At 40.6% G+C, this 16,758-nt stretch overlaps 1 protein-coding gene across 1 annotated transcript in view; it reads left to right on the forward strand.

Moving 5' to 3' along the window:
- The first annotated feature begins 290 nt into the window (after positions 1 to 290).
- The window catches only part of MCHR2 (melanin concentrating hormone receptor 2), a 137,895-nt gene continuing 121,427 nt past the window's right edge, over positions 291 to 16,758 (forward strand). The window contains exon 1 of the mRNA XM_075266653.1: positions 291 to 411. Within this exon, the coding sequence (XP_075122754.1) occupies positions 377 to 411 (35 nt within the window). The 5' untranslated portion in view covers positions 291 to 376. The remainder of the gene's footprint in view (positions 412 to 16,758) is intronic.

Consider the following 16,758-nt stretch of genomic DNA (forward strand, 5'->3'; position numbering starts at 1 on the left):
GAAAAAACATTCAAAATATTCATAGTGATGTAAAGCAGCCCAATCCTCAGCCTCACTGCATTCCAAAGCTTCTTTTAATACCATCATCTTTGTGATACAAGAAACGCCTCGCTTTGGCGAACAGCTAGAAGGCTCACTGCCTGCAGATTTTCTTGTCCATTCAGTACATAGCAGCAGGCACTGCTCTGTCTCCTGTCACCGAGGACTATTGAAAAATTTACAAGCACTTTCACCTGGCACTCATCTGCGTGGCAAAATTATTGGCCATATTTTAGATGCTACAGAAATCTTCAATTTCTTTGGGTAATGTTGGATAAAACGATGAATTTACTTTTCCCTTTCTGAGATATTTAAGGGACTAGCAATCACAATTTGCATGCTGTGCTTCTCGTCCTATTCTCCAAAAGAAAGGTAGGTTGCAACAAATGCTTTCAAATTATTATTTTGCTGTTCGAGTAATGTTATGGTTAGTAATATTAATATTGCAAGGAATACATAGTCTATATATGTTTTATATTTGTGCAATGAATTTCTGATATTTACAGAGAATGTGGTAAAAGTGATTGAACCTTGTCTGTTGTATGTAGACATAGGAACTGAACATTTATTTCTGCCTGACTTTCAGGTATGCTGAGTTGTTTAACTAACTCTAAAATTTTAAGACAAATTAGAGACAGAATGATAGATAGATAGATAGATAGATAGATAGATAAATAGATAGATTAATTATAGACCCTAGAAGCCAAAGAGAGAACAGCAACCTTTTACAGTAACGTTTCCCCGAGAAACCTTCTATCACTAATGGTTACTAAAAATAAAATAATAGAAAAAAAAAATAGAAGCACAGAGGACCTGGGTTTGAATCTGACCAAGGGCAACATCTGCAAGGAGTTTATGTATTCTCCTTTTCTTTGCATGTGTTTGCTCCTACATGGAAAAAATATACAGATTAGTGCACTTATGTGTGTTGGGGATGAGCGCCTATACTGTAGCCACTGACTCCCTTACTCCACAGCGCTCTCTGCGGTTTGAGTCCCTTATGTAAGGAAAGCGCATTACAAATGTTAGTCATTGTTGAATATATTTATGCTATGAACATGTCACTAGATGGGCTATGACCTTGGTGAAACTGATTACATTTACCAAAGTAAATGTATTCAGGTCTATAGGGAAGGAGAATATAGACTGCCTACATACTCAACGGGACAGTCATATCATAAAAAAAAAAATAAAAATCAGTAGGTTATTAATGAAGCTAAGCATTGCCATAGTAGCTTTGGGAAGGTGCAGGAGAGAGAATATGGTATTGCATAGTCCATTCAAATGGAAGAACAAGGATGAAACATATATAGAATTTCAGTGTAGGAGTTAGCCCTCATTCATATCAGTGTTTGGATTCTGTCCAGGGGAATCTGCATAGGGACCCCCCCCCCCCCCCCCCCGAATGGAATACAAATGCAATTGCAAGCGCTATGCTGTAAAAGCACACAGACTCCATAGACTATAATAGGGTCCGCGTGCTGGCCGCGCGCTGCCCGCAGAATCATGCGAACGGGAAAGTAGATTGTGAACTACTTTCCTATCTGCCAAATCTCAGCGGAGATCTCGCGGCAAGCACACGTACCCCATTATAGTCTATGGGGTCCATGTGCTTTTACTGCACTTGTCTTCGATATTCCGTTCAGTGGGGAACCGTTGCGGACTCCCCTGGACAGAATCCAAACGCTGCTTACTCTCTGTATAGTAGATGCTCTCCTAAATGGAGCTACGCAAAACAAGGCAATCCTTGTGTGATGGTCATATGCCTTGATGGGATTATTCCACTTAAAGGGCTATTCTATTCCTGCAAATAAAAGTCAATGTGTAATGGAATTATACAAGTGATATGCCATGACTGTCTACAATGGGAAATATTTATAAATATTCATGATGTTACAGTGTTGGCCAAAAGTATTGGCACCCCTGCAATTCTGTCAGATAATACTCATTGTCTTCCAGAAAATGATTGCAAGCACAAACTCTTTGGTATTAATATCTTCATTTACTTCGCTTGCAATGAAAAAACACAAACGAGAATGAAAAAAAAAGTCAAATCATTGATCATTTTACACAAAACTCCAAAAATGGGCCGGACAAAAGTATTGGCACCCTCAGCCTAATACTTGGTAGCACAACCTTTAGACAAAATAACTGCGAACAACCGCTTCCGGTAACCAGCAATGAGTTTCTTACAATGCTCTGCTGGAATTTTAGACCATTCTTCTTTGGCAAACTGCTCCAGGTCCCTGAGATTTGAAGGGTGCCTTCTCCAAACTGCCATTTTGAGATCTCTCCACAGGTGTTCTATGGGATTCAGGTCTGGATTCATTGTTGGCTACTTTACAAGTCTCCAGTGCTTTCTCTCAAACCATTTTCTAGTGCTGACCTGAAGTGTGTTTTGGGTCATTGTCCTGCTGGAAGACCCATGACCTCTGAGGGAGACCCAGCTTTCTCACAGTGGGCCCTACATTATGCTGCAAAATTTGTTGGTAGTCTTCAGACTTCCTAATGCCATGCACACGGTCAAGCAGTCCAGTGCCAGAGGCAGAAAAGCAACCCCAAAACATCAGGGAACCTCCACCATGTTTGACTGTAGGGACCGTGTTCTTTTCTTTGAAAGCCTTTTTTTTCCCTGTAAACTCTATGTTGATGCCTTTTCCCAAAAAGTTCTACATTTGTCTCATCTGACCAGAGAACAATCTTTCAAAACGTTTTTGGCTTTCTCAGGTAAGTTTTGGTAAACTCCAGCCTGGCTTTTTTATGTCTCTGGGTAAGAAGTAGGGTCTTCCTGGATATCCTACCATACAGTCCCTTTTCATTCAGACGCCGACGGATAGTATGGGTTGACACTGTTGTACCCTCGGACTGCATGGCAGCTTGAACTTGTTTGGATGTTAGTCGAGGTTCTTTATCCACCATCCGCACAATCTTGCATTGAAATCTCTCGTCAATTTTTCTTTTCCGTCCACATCTAGGGAGGTTAGCCACAGTGCCATGGGCTTTAAACTTCTTGATGACAATGCGCACGGTAGACACAGGAACATTCATGTCTTTGGAGATGGACTTGTAGCCTTGAGATTGCTCATGCTTCCTCACAATTTTGCTTCTCAAGTCCTCAGACAGTTCTTTGGTCTTCTTTCTTTTCTCCATGGTCAATGTGGTACACACAAGGACACAGGACAGAGGTTGAGTCAACTTTAATCCATTTCAACTGGCTGCAAGTGTGATTTAGTTATTGCCACCACCTGTTAGGTGCCTCAGGTAAGGAACAGGTGCTGTTAATTACACAAATTAGAGAATCATCACATGATTTTTCAAACAGTGCCAATACTTTTGTCCACCCCTTTTTTTATGTTTGGTGTGGAATTATATCCAATTAGGCTTTTTGACAATTCTTTTTGTGGTTTTCCATTGAAGACAAATTAAATGAAGATAATAATACCAAAGAATTTGTGATTGCAATAATTTTCTGGAAGAAAATGAGTATTATCTGACAGAATTGCAGGGTGCCAATACTTATGGCCAACACTGTATCTTAAATATAGAATTCTTTTTCTAAAATCTTGTACTAGGTAATAAACTAAGAAGGATGTAATGCATCAACATTTTATCTTTCGATCCCTGAAGGAGATTTGCTTTATCAGTATAAAACAAAGTGAAGCTCCCTAAGAACAAGGTTTATATTTCTAAGAAAGACTTTGACTATTTTTGCTTTTCACAATATTGAGCTAGTGATGTTGAAATAAATACCTCCCAGTCATTATCTTCTAAACCCTCCAAGAAGCTCAGACACTTAACATTTTCCTTTTTATGTTCGTAACTTTTAACATTATAGTTTTGATTCCCTTATGTTCCGTTACCTTATACTCATTCATCATCTCTCTAAATTTGCAAACATTGCTGCTGGGGACTATGTTATGAGTATATATGTTGGCCTAGAAACAGAGGAATTTGACATATTTTGGAGTGATCCATCACATTTTGTTCTTTTTTTCCTGGCAGGAATATAAGGAATATACTAAATTGATTTTATGGACTTTTAAGGTATGAAGAGATTAGCTAGGGGGACTATTTCAGTCACTTTGTTCATACTGTAGGGAAAATTTAATACTTAGTCATTCAATAATTTATGGCAGAATGAATCTACAAAAATATAGATAATGGTGGGCGCTACTTTTTTTTGAATTCTTAGTTTGACAGAATATTAACATGTAAAGAGGTATAGAATGGTACAAAGTACATGCAATGAATAGGCATAGTAATACACAATGAAATAAATGCATGTCGTCAATAAAAAAATTAGAATTTTTATATATAGGAAGAGAGAAAGCGGGTGGTGAGGTGCAAAGGGTTGAGAAGGAGATGTTAGAACAGGTAAGAAAAATAGGTGAAGTGGGGATATTGAGATGTCAAGGTTCTCTAGCAGGGGACTATTGGAGGATGCTAGTCACCATCCAGGTCAGAGTGTTGTAAACTGGATTATAAACCATGGGCTCCAGGTCTTGAGATAGGAGTGAGTTCTCCTTGAACAGTTCAACAGAGCTATTTGATTAGCTTTTGCAATTCATTGTAAAAAAAGATAGGAGGGGTTTTATGGCGCCAATTCAATCGGATTAAGGACTTCACCACCACCAGGAGATGAGAGATCAGTGTTTATCGGTTATTAGACCTCCAGAGACTGTGTTAGGAAACCAGAGAGGACAGCATTAAAGGTCTGAGTCAGTCTGGTAGCAGCGAAGGGAGGAATGTCTTGTAATAGCTTATCAGGAAACCTTCTGGGCTTGGATGTTTGTTCGGAGGAAAGCTAAGTATGACCCACTTCATTTCTTTGTCAGTCATAGGAAGCAATAAGCTATCTGCTAGACTTTGATTTAGTCGAGGAAGTGATAAGAAAGTGAGAAAGTTCTCTATCTGTTCTTCACTAGCATCTTCAGAGATGGTGTCAGCCGAACATAATAGATTGTATAGGGAAGAATAAAAGGAGTGGAAGGTGTCAGAAATTTAGGAAGTGGCATTATGGGTGATTCTGTCTGTGGATCTGAGCAAGGAAATGTAATTCCTTGCCTTTGTTCTTTTGATTAAAGCAGACAACAGCTAATCACTCGTCACCATGTGCGTAAATCCGTTGTTGGTACTGCAGAAAATGCTTTGCGGGTCTGGCATGGAGAATGTCAGGAAGACAACTTCGGATGTTGTTAAGCTGTGTTTGGTGGAAATCAGCAATTGAATGTTGTTGAGATGCTCAAGACAAGCTATCTGTGCAAGAATAGAATCAATTTCAGCTTGTATTTGTTTCTTCAAGTGAGATTCACGTGCATGGTAGGACACATCAAATAAAGTCCAAGTAGTAAAATGGAAAATGCTTGAAAGTAAATAAATATAAACCTGCGGCAGTAAATACCACATTCATCTGTTAAGATAAAACTAGTAAGCATACTCAGGACGTATGTAGGATAATAATGAATGAAATGAATGCCCGAATCCACTACGATTGCCAATAATACACAGTAGCAAGGTGCAAAGTGACCTATTAAAGGTGGTGCATCAACAACAACAACAGTATAAGTGCCAACACATTTCAGCACTAAGCAGAGAACAACAACAAACAGGTGCAAATGACATGGTGGTAGAGTAGAAAATTTGTGAAGCCCGAGACCGCACTCGACCAGCTTCTCAATGACAACTGTCAAGGGATATACAGGACAGTCTGTAACCCCGCAAAAACAGCATCAGGAGAGGTGGGCAACCGCTGATGCAGGTGAGGGAGTTACTGCTGGATGGCTGGGATCCTGTTAAGAGATCTTCTAGACTTCAGTGACTTAAACTTCTGCTTCTGTCCATCTTTGCTTGAGAATAGCGGCAACCTAGCTATTGCTGGAGAAGGCATCCAGGATGGTACTTTTACAGGATTCGTATGGGGCATACACAGTTATGGGTCGCCCTTTGGGCTGTATAGAAAGTTTCTCCATTCCTCTCAGGATTTCAAGAAGTGGCTTTAAAAGCCTTCTCTTGGCCAAGGTGGAGGGGACCAAATCTTGGTAGAGAGTCAGTTTGTCAGTGCCATGTAAGATTCTTCCACTATTTCTGGCCACTTTTAAAATATCCTGTGTGTCAACTTAAGAGAGAAGGAGACAAATGGCATTCCGAGGGGTCATCTTGGCTGCAATGTTTTATGTGCTCGTTCTATGAAGACCGAAGCAGCCCTCTCTGGGCCTAGTAAAGAAGTGATTTTTGTCTCTAAGATTGTCTGATGAATACGTTTCAGAAAGGTCTTTAATTTGCACATTGTGACGGTGGCTGCAGTTTTCTTGGTCTTCCAAGAGCATTAATGTTTTATCTATGTGCCTGTCGGCAACTTGTGAAGCTAGTGCTGAGGTGTGACTAGTAATGTCAGTGCAGGCTTCTTCAAAAACCTCTACTAAGCGTCGTAGATATGAGAGTTCAACTTTAATATCTGCAAGGTCTGAAAGAACAGGCTGAATAAACTGGGTTAAGGCTTTAAGCAAGAAGGATATGGAAATGTGAGAGGAGATGATCTCTGAGCTCTCTCCTTCATTGCTTGCTGTGCAGGTTTGAGCCTGCTGCTTTGTCTTGGCCTTTTGCACTTTTGGGTGCCATCTTTGAAGGACTTCGCTGCTATGCGAGCTCCCTACAGAAATTTCTGTAGATCAACTTGTTGCCAAGCTGGTTTGGGTGTGCAGGGGATCTCACCCCCTTATCCCTCCTGATTTTCACCATGCTGGCAGGTATAATACTGGTATGTTGAGCTCTCCAGGCCTCTGTGCGACAGAGCTCAAGCAACCATTGCAGTTGGCAGTTGGTTTCCCTTCCTCTTCCCCCAGGCATTACATTTTTTATTAGGGAAAATAAACAGCAGGTACTAACAGAGATGTTTATTCCACCAGTTTTTATGGTTTGGAACAGTGGCGTAACTAGGAATGGCAGGGCCCCGTGGCGAACTTTTGACATGGCCTCCCGCTCCTGACTGACACTAAAGACCTCGACCGACCAACCTCCGCTGCATTCCTGCGTGCTCTATTATGCCCCATAGTGGCCCCCAGCACACACCATTATGCCCCATAGTGGCCCCTACACACACCATTATGCCCCATAATGAACACCCATGAACAATTATTATACTCTGGGGTCTTTTCAGAGCCTATTAAGGAAAAAAAAAACCCGCAGGGGTAGCAGCTGTCGCCGGGCCCCTAATGTCCCGGGCCCGGTGGCAGCTGCTACCACGGTAGTTACGCCACTGGTTTGGAAAAATTCTTGATAGAAAAGCTAGAGGAAGCATTCAGATGATGATAGGTATGCATGTAATACAATCTAGGCAAAGTGGACAGTGGAAGTGGACCTTACACAGAAATGTTAAAAAAAAAGTTACAGGTGCCGGAAAATGTATCTACACCGACAGAAGTTATGGCAAAATAAATAAATAAATAAAAATTTATTGACCTACATTAAAACAATCCAAGTATTGGAATGAACATAAAAAATTCTAAAACTTCTGATATAGGATTGTAGAAACAAAATCGAAGTCGAGGTGAATTAAGCAAGTCAGGAGCAAGTCAGGAGACACCTCCACAGCACATTTCATTGTATTTCAAAGTTGCTCAATGTATCAACATAGAGGTACTTAGATATATTTTATACTCCCTGTTAAAATGAAGCAAATAACTATTTCTGGAGAAGTACTCAGATTGCTTGTATATAGTTGTGCTGGATGTATTCATCTGTCACCTATAAATCCTGAACACCACTTTTTCCATTTAGAGACTGAACATAAGTATAACCCATATAGTTTTATGATGATGTGCAGAAGTGTAACCACCCATAGATTACAGTTGATATAGGAGACCCACATGGAGAAAAGTTTTGTACAGAGGATGGAATTGTATTGTTCTTTATTAGAGATGAGTGAGTAGTAGTCAATCGAGTAGGTATTCGAAATATTCATACTCGATCGAATACTACTAGCTATTCGCAGTAAATATTCAGAAAAACTAGCAAGGACGAGCCTGATGCAGAACCAGCGTTGATTTGCCGCAGGCTTGTCCTTGCTAGACGGGAGAGCTGGCAGCTTGCTGTTACGAGGGAGCTTACTTGTTCTCATATTAATGAATTGACCAGCGTTGATTGGCCAGTGTACAGCATTCGGCCAATCAATGCTGGTTCTGCCGAAGACTTGTCTGTGAGGAGGCGGAGTCTAAGATCAGACCACAGCAGTCTCCAATACTTTTGTCCACCCACTTTTTTATGTTTGGTGTGGAATTATATCCAATTTGGCTTTTTGACAATTCTTTTTGTGGTTTTCCATTGAAGACAAATTCAATGAAGATAATAATACCAAAGAATTTGTGATTGCAATCATTTTCTGGAAGAAAATGAGTATTATCTGACAGAATTGCAGGGGCGCCAATACTTTTGGCCAACACTGTAGATCAGAACAATCTGAATATTGACATTTTTAGTGGCAAGAGAGAGAGGAGAGCATCAGAGTTCAGGAAAGAATAATCACTTATACATATTAGAAACAGTGTGTGAGGAACAGTAAGTGAGGAAAAAAAGAAGAAAGAGATTTAATTAATGGATATATTTTAGTGATAGAGCTAGAATTCATTAACAGGCAAGAACTAGACAGACAGTGAGGGACAGCAACCATCAAGCCTGTCATAGTGCAGCTGCATCACACAATTCTCACATTCAATCTGTGTCAAAGTGACATGACAATTTAGTGTCACTCCACATTGGTATACTGTGTCAGAACAACAGTTATTTCACCGCCATAAATAATTATACTATGCCTCAGTGTTTGGTTATAAAAATTCTAACGTAAATTAGCATTCTATGACTGTGCTGTTCTCCTAGACATTTACAAATAAATTGACCACTGGGTGTTACCCTTCCTCATGTCAAATGGGTGTATTCCTACCCACTATGTCAAAGTGCACACTGATTGGACAGTGTCTGACTGTGCAAAGCCACCCCTACTGACAAAAGCTGGTTTTCAATTTCTTCATATATTTCTAGGAAGAATATATCTAATGTGTCAGAAGAAGTGAAAGGTCTTTTTTTTTTCTTTTTTTTTTTTTTATAAATATGGTACTCTTATGGGATTCTACCATTATCATAAATTAGTCAATGAAGTGTCCAGTCTACTAGATTTTCCCAGATTAGATTTTAATGATAGTATTGTAAAGTGTTATTACCTATAGCTTAGCTCACCCATGAAGAGGTACATAACAGAAACTCACAGATCCTAGGGGCAAAACGGTGGCTCAGTGGTTGGCACTGCAGCCTTGCAGTGCTAGGTTCAAATCCTGCCAGGAACAACATCTGCTAGGAGTTTGTATGTTCTCCCATGTTTGTGTGGATTTCCTCCCATACTTCAAAGACATACTGATAGGAAAAAAAAAAAAAAAGTACATTGTGAGCCCAATATGGGGCTCACAATCTACATTTAAAATAAACAAAAAAAATCTCACAGATCCTATCTTTGGTTGTTTCATTCACTACTGTTTAATAAACTGCCTTGATAGTAAATCACTATCATGCATTGATGGAGAAATCTAGGCTTGGTGGTAATCTGAAGAACTGAAGAGCACCACCTACTAGAATGCATAGTGCCTATTGGAGAAATTGGCGAAAGACATAATTTGAGTAACATCTTCTTAATCCTTCTGACTAATCATCAGCAGTAAGTCATTGTGATAAGAGTTTATGTCCCACTGAGGAAAACATTTGTGCCACAGTCCAAGCAGTTTTTACATACATGAACTTCTGAAATTTGTATAGGAGACATAGACAGACACACACACACACACACATACACACACACACACACACACACACACACACACACCCACTGTAGAAAAGGATGTCATTAAAGCCTATATTGTCACCATTTTTAAACTGGAACCAGTGGAGAAAAAGGTTCTCCATGCAGGACTTTTTCCTCTGCCGATTTTTGGAGGACACTGCAATAGAGACTCTGTCACAGATGTACACATAGCTTAATGCCTTAAAGGAGCACATTAGATTGTCCCTTTAATAGAGAAGTGAAAGCTGTTATAGTCACAAAAGGGAGCATAACTACATATTCACATCCACTTATCTGCAAGTGGATATACAATGAGCTGATATGCACATGGTGTGTATGAATAAAAATACTAAGAAATACTATAAAATACCTAAACAGGTAAAAGTAACATCTATGAAAACATGTAAAATATATTGAAATTAATATCTTTTTGTTGAACTTCTGTTTTGACACTCAGCTTTTGCTTAGCAACACCATTTTATTAAATTAGCAATATAATTGCAAAAGACAGCGAAAAATAGCATTGTTGCATTCAGGTGGAAACAGCGTGGGTGGATGATAAATAATATTACCCAATTAGGCTATTTCACTTTGTAGGTTTCTGCCATCATTGAACTGTTAAGACGAATCTATTAGCATAACCAAATATTCATGTGCAGAAGTCATGCAAAGAGAAAAAAAAATCAATTATATAACCAGATTTTCAATCTGTTCATAGCTGGGGATGGGTGAACCAGTTCCTAACGAACCAGGTTCCTAATGAGCCATCCACAAACCCCTATTATACTTCATACCCCAGAGTGAAATAAGCGGAGGCCCAGGAGTGGTGAGCAAACATAAAGAGTCTTACTCACAATTCCTGGTCTTCATTACTGTGTCTGGGTCCCTGTCTTCTTCAGACTTATTTTGGCATCCTGAATGACATAATGGGCCCCAGGGGACTACTGAGATCTAAGACTGGGCCTCAGCAGTCACATGGTGCACGATGATATCATGATGCTTAGACACTAGTGTATTGCTGTCATCATATCATGGTGACCGGTGAGGCCCAATCACAGACCTCACCAGTCTCCCAGGGCCACTAACATCACTCAGGAGGCCCGAAGAGACATGTTGGCCCTTTACAATGCAGGGAGAAAGGACTTGCCTGCCCTATGGGCAGGTACAACTTATTAGCAGTAGAAGGTAGTACACAGGCACATTGAGAGGCTGGATCCATACAGTGTTTATTAGAGGAAAGTTAGCGACTCTGTTGTCTGAGATAAATAGTACACCGGCAAGCGTAGGGTACTAGTGTTACAGCCTTTACTAAATCTGTTATAATAGCAGCATATCAACTACGTCACAACAATGTTATTGGACTTATAAGACCCAGCTATTTCATCAAAGCATCAGTATTAGGACGGTTCACATAAGCTTCCATTTGGGGAGTCTGCTTGGGGACCCCCCGAACAGAAACCCATATGCATTAAAAAGCAGTTACCTTCTGGAAACCCGCAGACCCCATAAACTATAATGGGGTCCTTGTGGTTTCCTCTTAGTGTCTGCATGAAACACACAGAGAGAAAAGTGCTGCTTGCAAATGGACTCCCAGAACAGAAACCCGAACGCTGATGTGAATCGTGCCTTACAATCTGCAAATTGATGAATATCAACCCTTTTCCCAACATCCGCCATACTAGTATGTTTTAGGTGTTTAAAGATGGCGGCCACTCAGGAGCCAGGCGCCCACCATAGCCTTTGTGTGTCTGCTGGGTACCCTCTGGCGCCTTGGTCAAAGCTGACCAAGGGCCATTTTACCAGCAGCATGTGGGCGCTGCCATTTCCCTGAATATCGTTGGCACCCAGATCATGCTTTGGGGCTGGCTTTCCATTACTATGACAGCTGGAAACTTTGTGAACGCTCCCAGGCCTGTCTTTCTTTTTGATCTATTGCAGGCTACTCTATGTAGCCTGCACTAGAGCTGCCAAATTTTTGCAATGCATTAGCATTGTAATGCATGGCATTAATGATCAGACCAATGGCGTTCAAGACCCCTAGGGGCTCTAATAAATAAATAAAAAAAAAAAAGAAAAACAAAATATATAAAAATAAAAACTATTAAAAGTTCAAATCACCCCCCTTTCCCTAGAACACATATACTGTAAAAGTAATTAAATATTGTGAAACACAAACATATTAGGTATCTCTGTGTTTGAAAATGCCTGCTCTACAAATCTATAAAAAAAAAATATTTCCCGTACAGTAAACTCTGTAGCAGGAAAAAAAAAATCAAAAGTGCCAAACTACTGGTTTTTTTTCACAGTTTTACCTCTGATAAAAATGACTGCCTCCCCAACTGAACCCCTAAATTCCTGGTAATGGCACCACCAAAAATTAGACTGATAGCTACCCACAATGCAGAGACACATCACATGTGGGACATTATTTCCCTCAATTGTGATATTCTTTGGAAAGACCTTGATATCTCATCCAACATTGATACACATCCACGAGTTACATATAGAAGAGGGTGTATCATAAGGGACGGAATGGCACAAAGCAATTACACGAAACCCACACAACCATGTACATGGCTTGATAGACAAGTGACAGAATGTTATCATTGCAGTGGTTGTTTGGCCTGTGACTGTAAAAAGAACAAAAAAAAACATGCTCCATAAAAATAATTTTATGGAGCATTTGATCAGTTTGGCTTGTAATAGCAGCATGTTATTAAAACAGATTAACTGAACTAATATACAAGATGGCGCATAAAGAATTTTTAATTTATTTTATGTTGTACTCCTATCCCTGAAGCTCAGTATCCTGCCCGCTCTGATCAGACCATCTTGTGTTTTATATTCATCTTTCAATGTGCTCTACTGCCAATCCTATGATCCCTCTGCACAGCATCCCATGAGCAGCTAGACACATTACCATCTCTGCCTGCTGGGTGACAGCCTAATTATTTTTTCTATATATTATCCTCAAGACTATAAGTGGCCACTATAGCTGTTTAATCATCAGCAGTGATAGAGGTTTGTGTCCTACCCTGTAGATCAACTTTGGAACAGTTCATGAATTTTCATAATACAAGAAGTGTTATTGTTAATTTTGCAGAACATAGAAAGGCATGCAAATCCCAGCAGGACAGAACAAAATGATACCACCCAACTAGGCTCCAAAGAATATTCAGTTAGAAAGCAATAAGGTAATATTTGCTGAATTATACATATTAGGGGAATACCTTGTATAATCAAAGGCAAAAAATACAAAGTTTCCCTAAATAATTGAAAAAGGAAGCAAATAACACAGAATCCACCACTAATGGGACAGTGATAAGGAAATTTCTGTTATTTGTCCATGCTCATGTTATTGGGTCTGCACTAGAGATGAGCGAACAGTGTTCTATCGAACACATGTTCGATCGGATATCAGGCTGTTCGATGTGTTCGTTTCGAATCGAACATCACGTGGCAAACTCCAAAAAAATTTGATTCCCCTCCCACCTTCCCTGGCGCTTTTTTTGCACCAATAACAGCGCAGGGGAGGTGGGACAGGAACTACGACACCGGAGGCATCGAAAAAAATCGGAAAAAGTCATTGGCTGCCGAAATCAGGTGACCTCCATTTTAGACGAATAGTGGATTTCAAATCCGGGTCATATGAGAATGTGAACTTTGTGACTAAGAGACAGGGATAGCTGTACAGGCAGGGATAGCTAGGGATAACCTTTATTTAGGTAGGAATGTTATTAAAAATAACTTTTTGGGGCTCTATCGGGTGTGTAATTGTGATTTTTGTGACATAAACTTTTTCCAATAGGAATGCATTGGACAGCGCTGATTGGCCAGAGTACGGAACTCGACCAATCAGCGCTGGCTCTGCTGGAGGAGGCGGAGTCTAAGATCGCTCCACACCAGTCTCCATTCAGGTCCGACCTTAGACTCCGCCTCCTCCGGCAGAGCCAGCGCTGATTGGCCGAAGGCTGGCCAATGCATTCCTATGCGAATGCAGAGACTTAGCAGTGCTGAGCCAGTTCTGCTCAACTACACATCTGATGCACACTCGGCTTTGCTACATCTGATGCACACTTAGCACACACATTCAGCTCTACTTCATCGGGCTAATAGAATGCATTGGCCAATCAGCGCTGGCCAATGCATTCTATTAGCGTGAGCTGAGTTTGCACAGGGGTTCTAGTGCACCCTCGGCTCTGCTACATCAGATGCTACGTCAGATGCTACATCAGATGCTACATCAGATGTAGCAGAGCCGAGTGTGCATCAGATGTGTAGTTGAGCAGAACTGGCTCAGCACTGCTAAGTCTCTGCATTCGCATAGGAATGCATTGGCCAGCCTTCGGCCAATCAGCGCTGGCTCTGCCGGAGGAGGCGGAGTCTAAGGTCGGACCTGAATGGAGACTGGTGTGGAGCGATCTTAGACTCCGCCTCCTCCAGCAGAGCCAGCGCTGATTGGTCGAATTCCGTACTCTGGCCAATCAGCGCTGGCCAATGCATTTCTATGGGGAAAAGTTAGCTTGCGAAAATCGCAAGCTGACAGGGATTTCCATGAAATAAAGTGACTTTTTTGCCCCCAGACATGCTTCCGCTGCTGTCCCAGTGTCATTCCAGGGTGTTGGTATCATTTCCTGGGGTGTCATAGTGGACTTGGTGACCCTCCAGACACGGATTTGGGTTTCCCCCTTAACGAGTATATGTTCCCCATAGACTATAATGGGGTTCGAACACTCGAACAGTGAGCGGCTGTTCGAATCGAATTTCGAACCTCGAACATTTTAGTGTTCGCTCATCTCTAGTCTGCACACATAACACAGAAATCAATCAGTCATCTAACTGAAGTTTCTTGTGTCCAAGTTACTACTATAAGGCATAGCTCTAAATGACTATTCACAAAATGGAGCAACTTCTCAGACAAGATAGCTACCTCAGAATCAGTTGAAGTAAATAAAATACACTAAAATAAATCGTCCAAATGTTCTGTTAATAGTTTGGTATGTACAGTGGTGTGCAAAGGTTTTAGGCAGGTGGGGGAAGAAATGCTGCAAAGTAAAAATGCTTTCAAAAATAGAAATGTTTGTCAATTAGTAAAATGCAAAGTGAATGAACAAAAGAGAAGTGTAAATCAAATGAATATTTGGGGTGCCCACTCTTTTCCTGCAAAACAGCACCAATTCTTGTAGGTACACTTGCACACAGTTTTTGATGGGACTCAGTCGGAAAGTTGTTCCAAACTAACCATAGCTAGTAGATGTAGGCTTGCTAATATCCTTCTGTCTTATTATGGAATCCTAGACAGATTAGATGATGTTGAGGATAGACCTCTGTCATATCATCACTTTTAGGAACTCTTGTATTTCTTTATGCTGAATGGGCTAGTACACTGACCCATTCTTTTCTATGTGCCCATACACACACCGTGGTTTTCACCGTCCCATTGGTGGGCCGATAGTCCAGGCTGCATCATATAGGACAGGTCCTATTCTGTCCCATTTTGGGGCCTGTGCTTCCGTGGCTCCTATTCCTTTAATGTAAGGAGCTGCGGAGGAAAGGCCCATGCACAGGTGGCAACGGGGACATCCCCATGCATCCCAGAGGCTGCTGTGCTTATGACTCATCTCTGCTGTACATACACATAGAGCAGACACTGCAGAGAAGGCTCATTAGCATATGAATAAAAACGGACTTATTCAAAATCTACTGAGGCAATTTACATACAAAAGGTACATGTGAAATAGCCTTTCTAAAGGCTATGCAAGGATGTGCTTATCTAAAAAATGTTTCCCAACCATAGAGCCCCTTTAAGTCCAAGGTAAACATTATGTACATTATTTATAAGGGGAGGGGCCTATTTATAAGGAGGATCTATTATTAAAAAAGCTAGGGGAACTATTCCCCCTCCCCAATTAATAACAGATCTCCAACTAGATTTACTATTAATAGTTCCTTTCTATACATACCCACTTATATAATATTCCCTCCAGCTTTATTAATATGTCTCTCCATATAAATATATATGAGCTATAAGGTTAGGGGAACTATTATATAAGGGGGTATGTATAAAAAGGAACTATTAATAAATATGTGCCCCACTTTTTAAAATATGGCACCCTTTTATTTCTCATAAAATAATAAAACTTTTACTCACACTCCCCTACTGAGTCCCGCTGCTTAAAGTCTCTCCCTGCTTGTGGAATCCAGAGCAGGTCTGGCACCGGGGGTGTGATGACATCATGTCATCATGACCCGTCCCATCATCTACATAGTCAATTATGTCAGAGCAGGGACTTTATAGCTCCCTGCTCCAGCATAGATCACCATAGCACACCGATAGACTTGTTATTATTAAGGCTGCCCCAATCCAGATCACCAGATGAAATGTCTGGTGATGCGCATCCCAGGGCCTCTATGGAGACAGGGCCCTGGGCATTTGCCCAGTTTGCCACCCTGCCCAACGCCGGCCCTGCTTATGATAATTTCGTATAAGCTATTTTTTTGTTTGTTTGTTTTTAAAAACCCTCATTCATTCTTGTTCTGTAATTCAGACAGCCTGCTTCAAGGTAGATTTCATCTTAACATCAAATGTTTTACTTTTTCAAGTATGTTTTGATGGGAAAGCAATAAAGTAAGATAGAATGCCTTTGATATAATACTTTTCACATTTATAGGTTTGATATCGTTTCCCTTGAGAACACTTCTAAAAACAAGGTCTGCAGACATTGATGCTGTATTTCAGGGTATGATACATCCTGCAATACAGTATTGTTTGTTATATAAGCTAAAAATAACTCTCAAAATTATGTAAGAAAATAAAGCACCTGCTCCTGCTCAAAATCAAGCAGAATCATCTCTGGATACTTCAACTATACAGACAGTATTATTAACATCAAGTC

This window comes from Leptodactylus fuscus, chromosome 3 (genome assembly GCF_031893055.1).
Source record: "Leptodactylus fuscus isolate aLepFus1 chromosome 3, aLepFus1.hap2, whole genome shotgun sequence".
In the NCBI taxonomy this organism is placed as follows: domain Eukaryota; kingdom Metazoa; phylum Chordata; class Amphibia; order Anura; family Leptodactylidae; genus Leptodactylus; species Leptodactylus fuscus.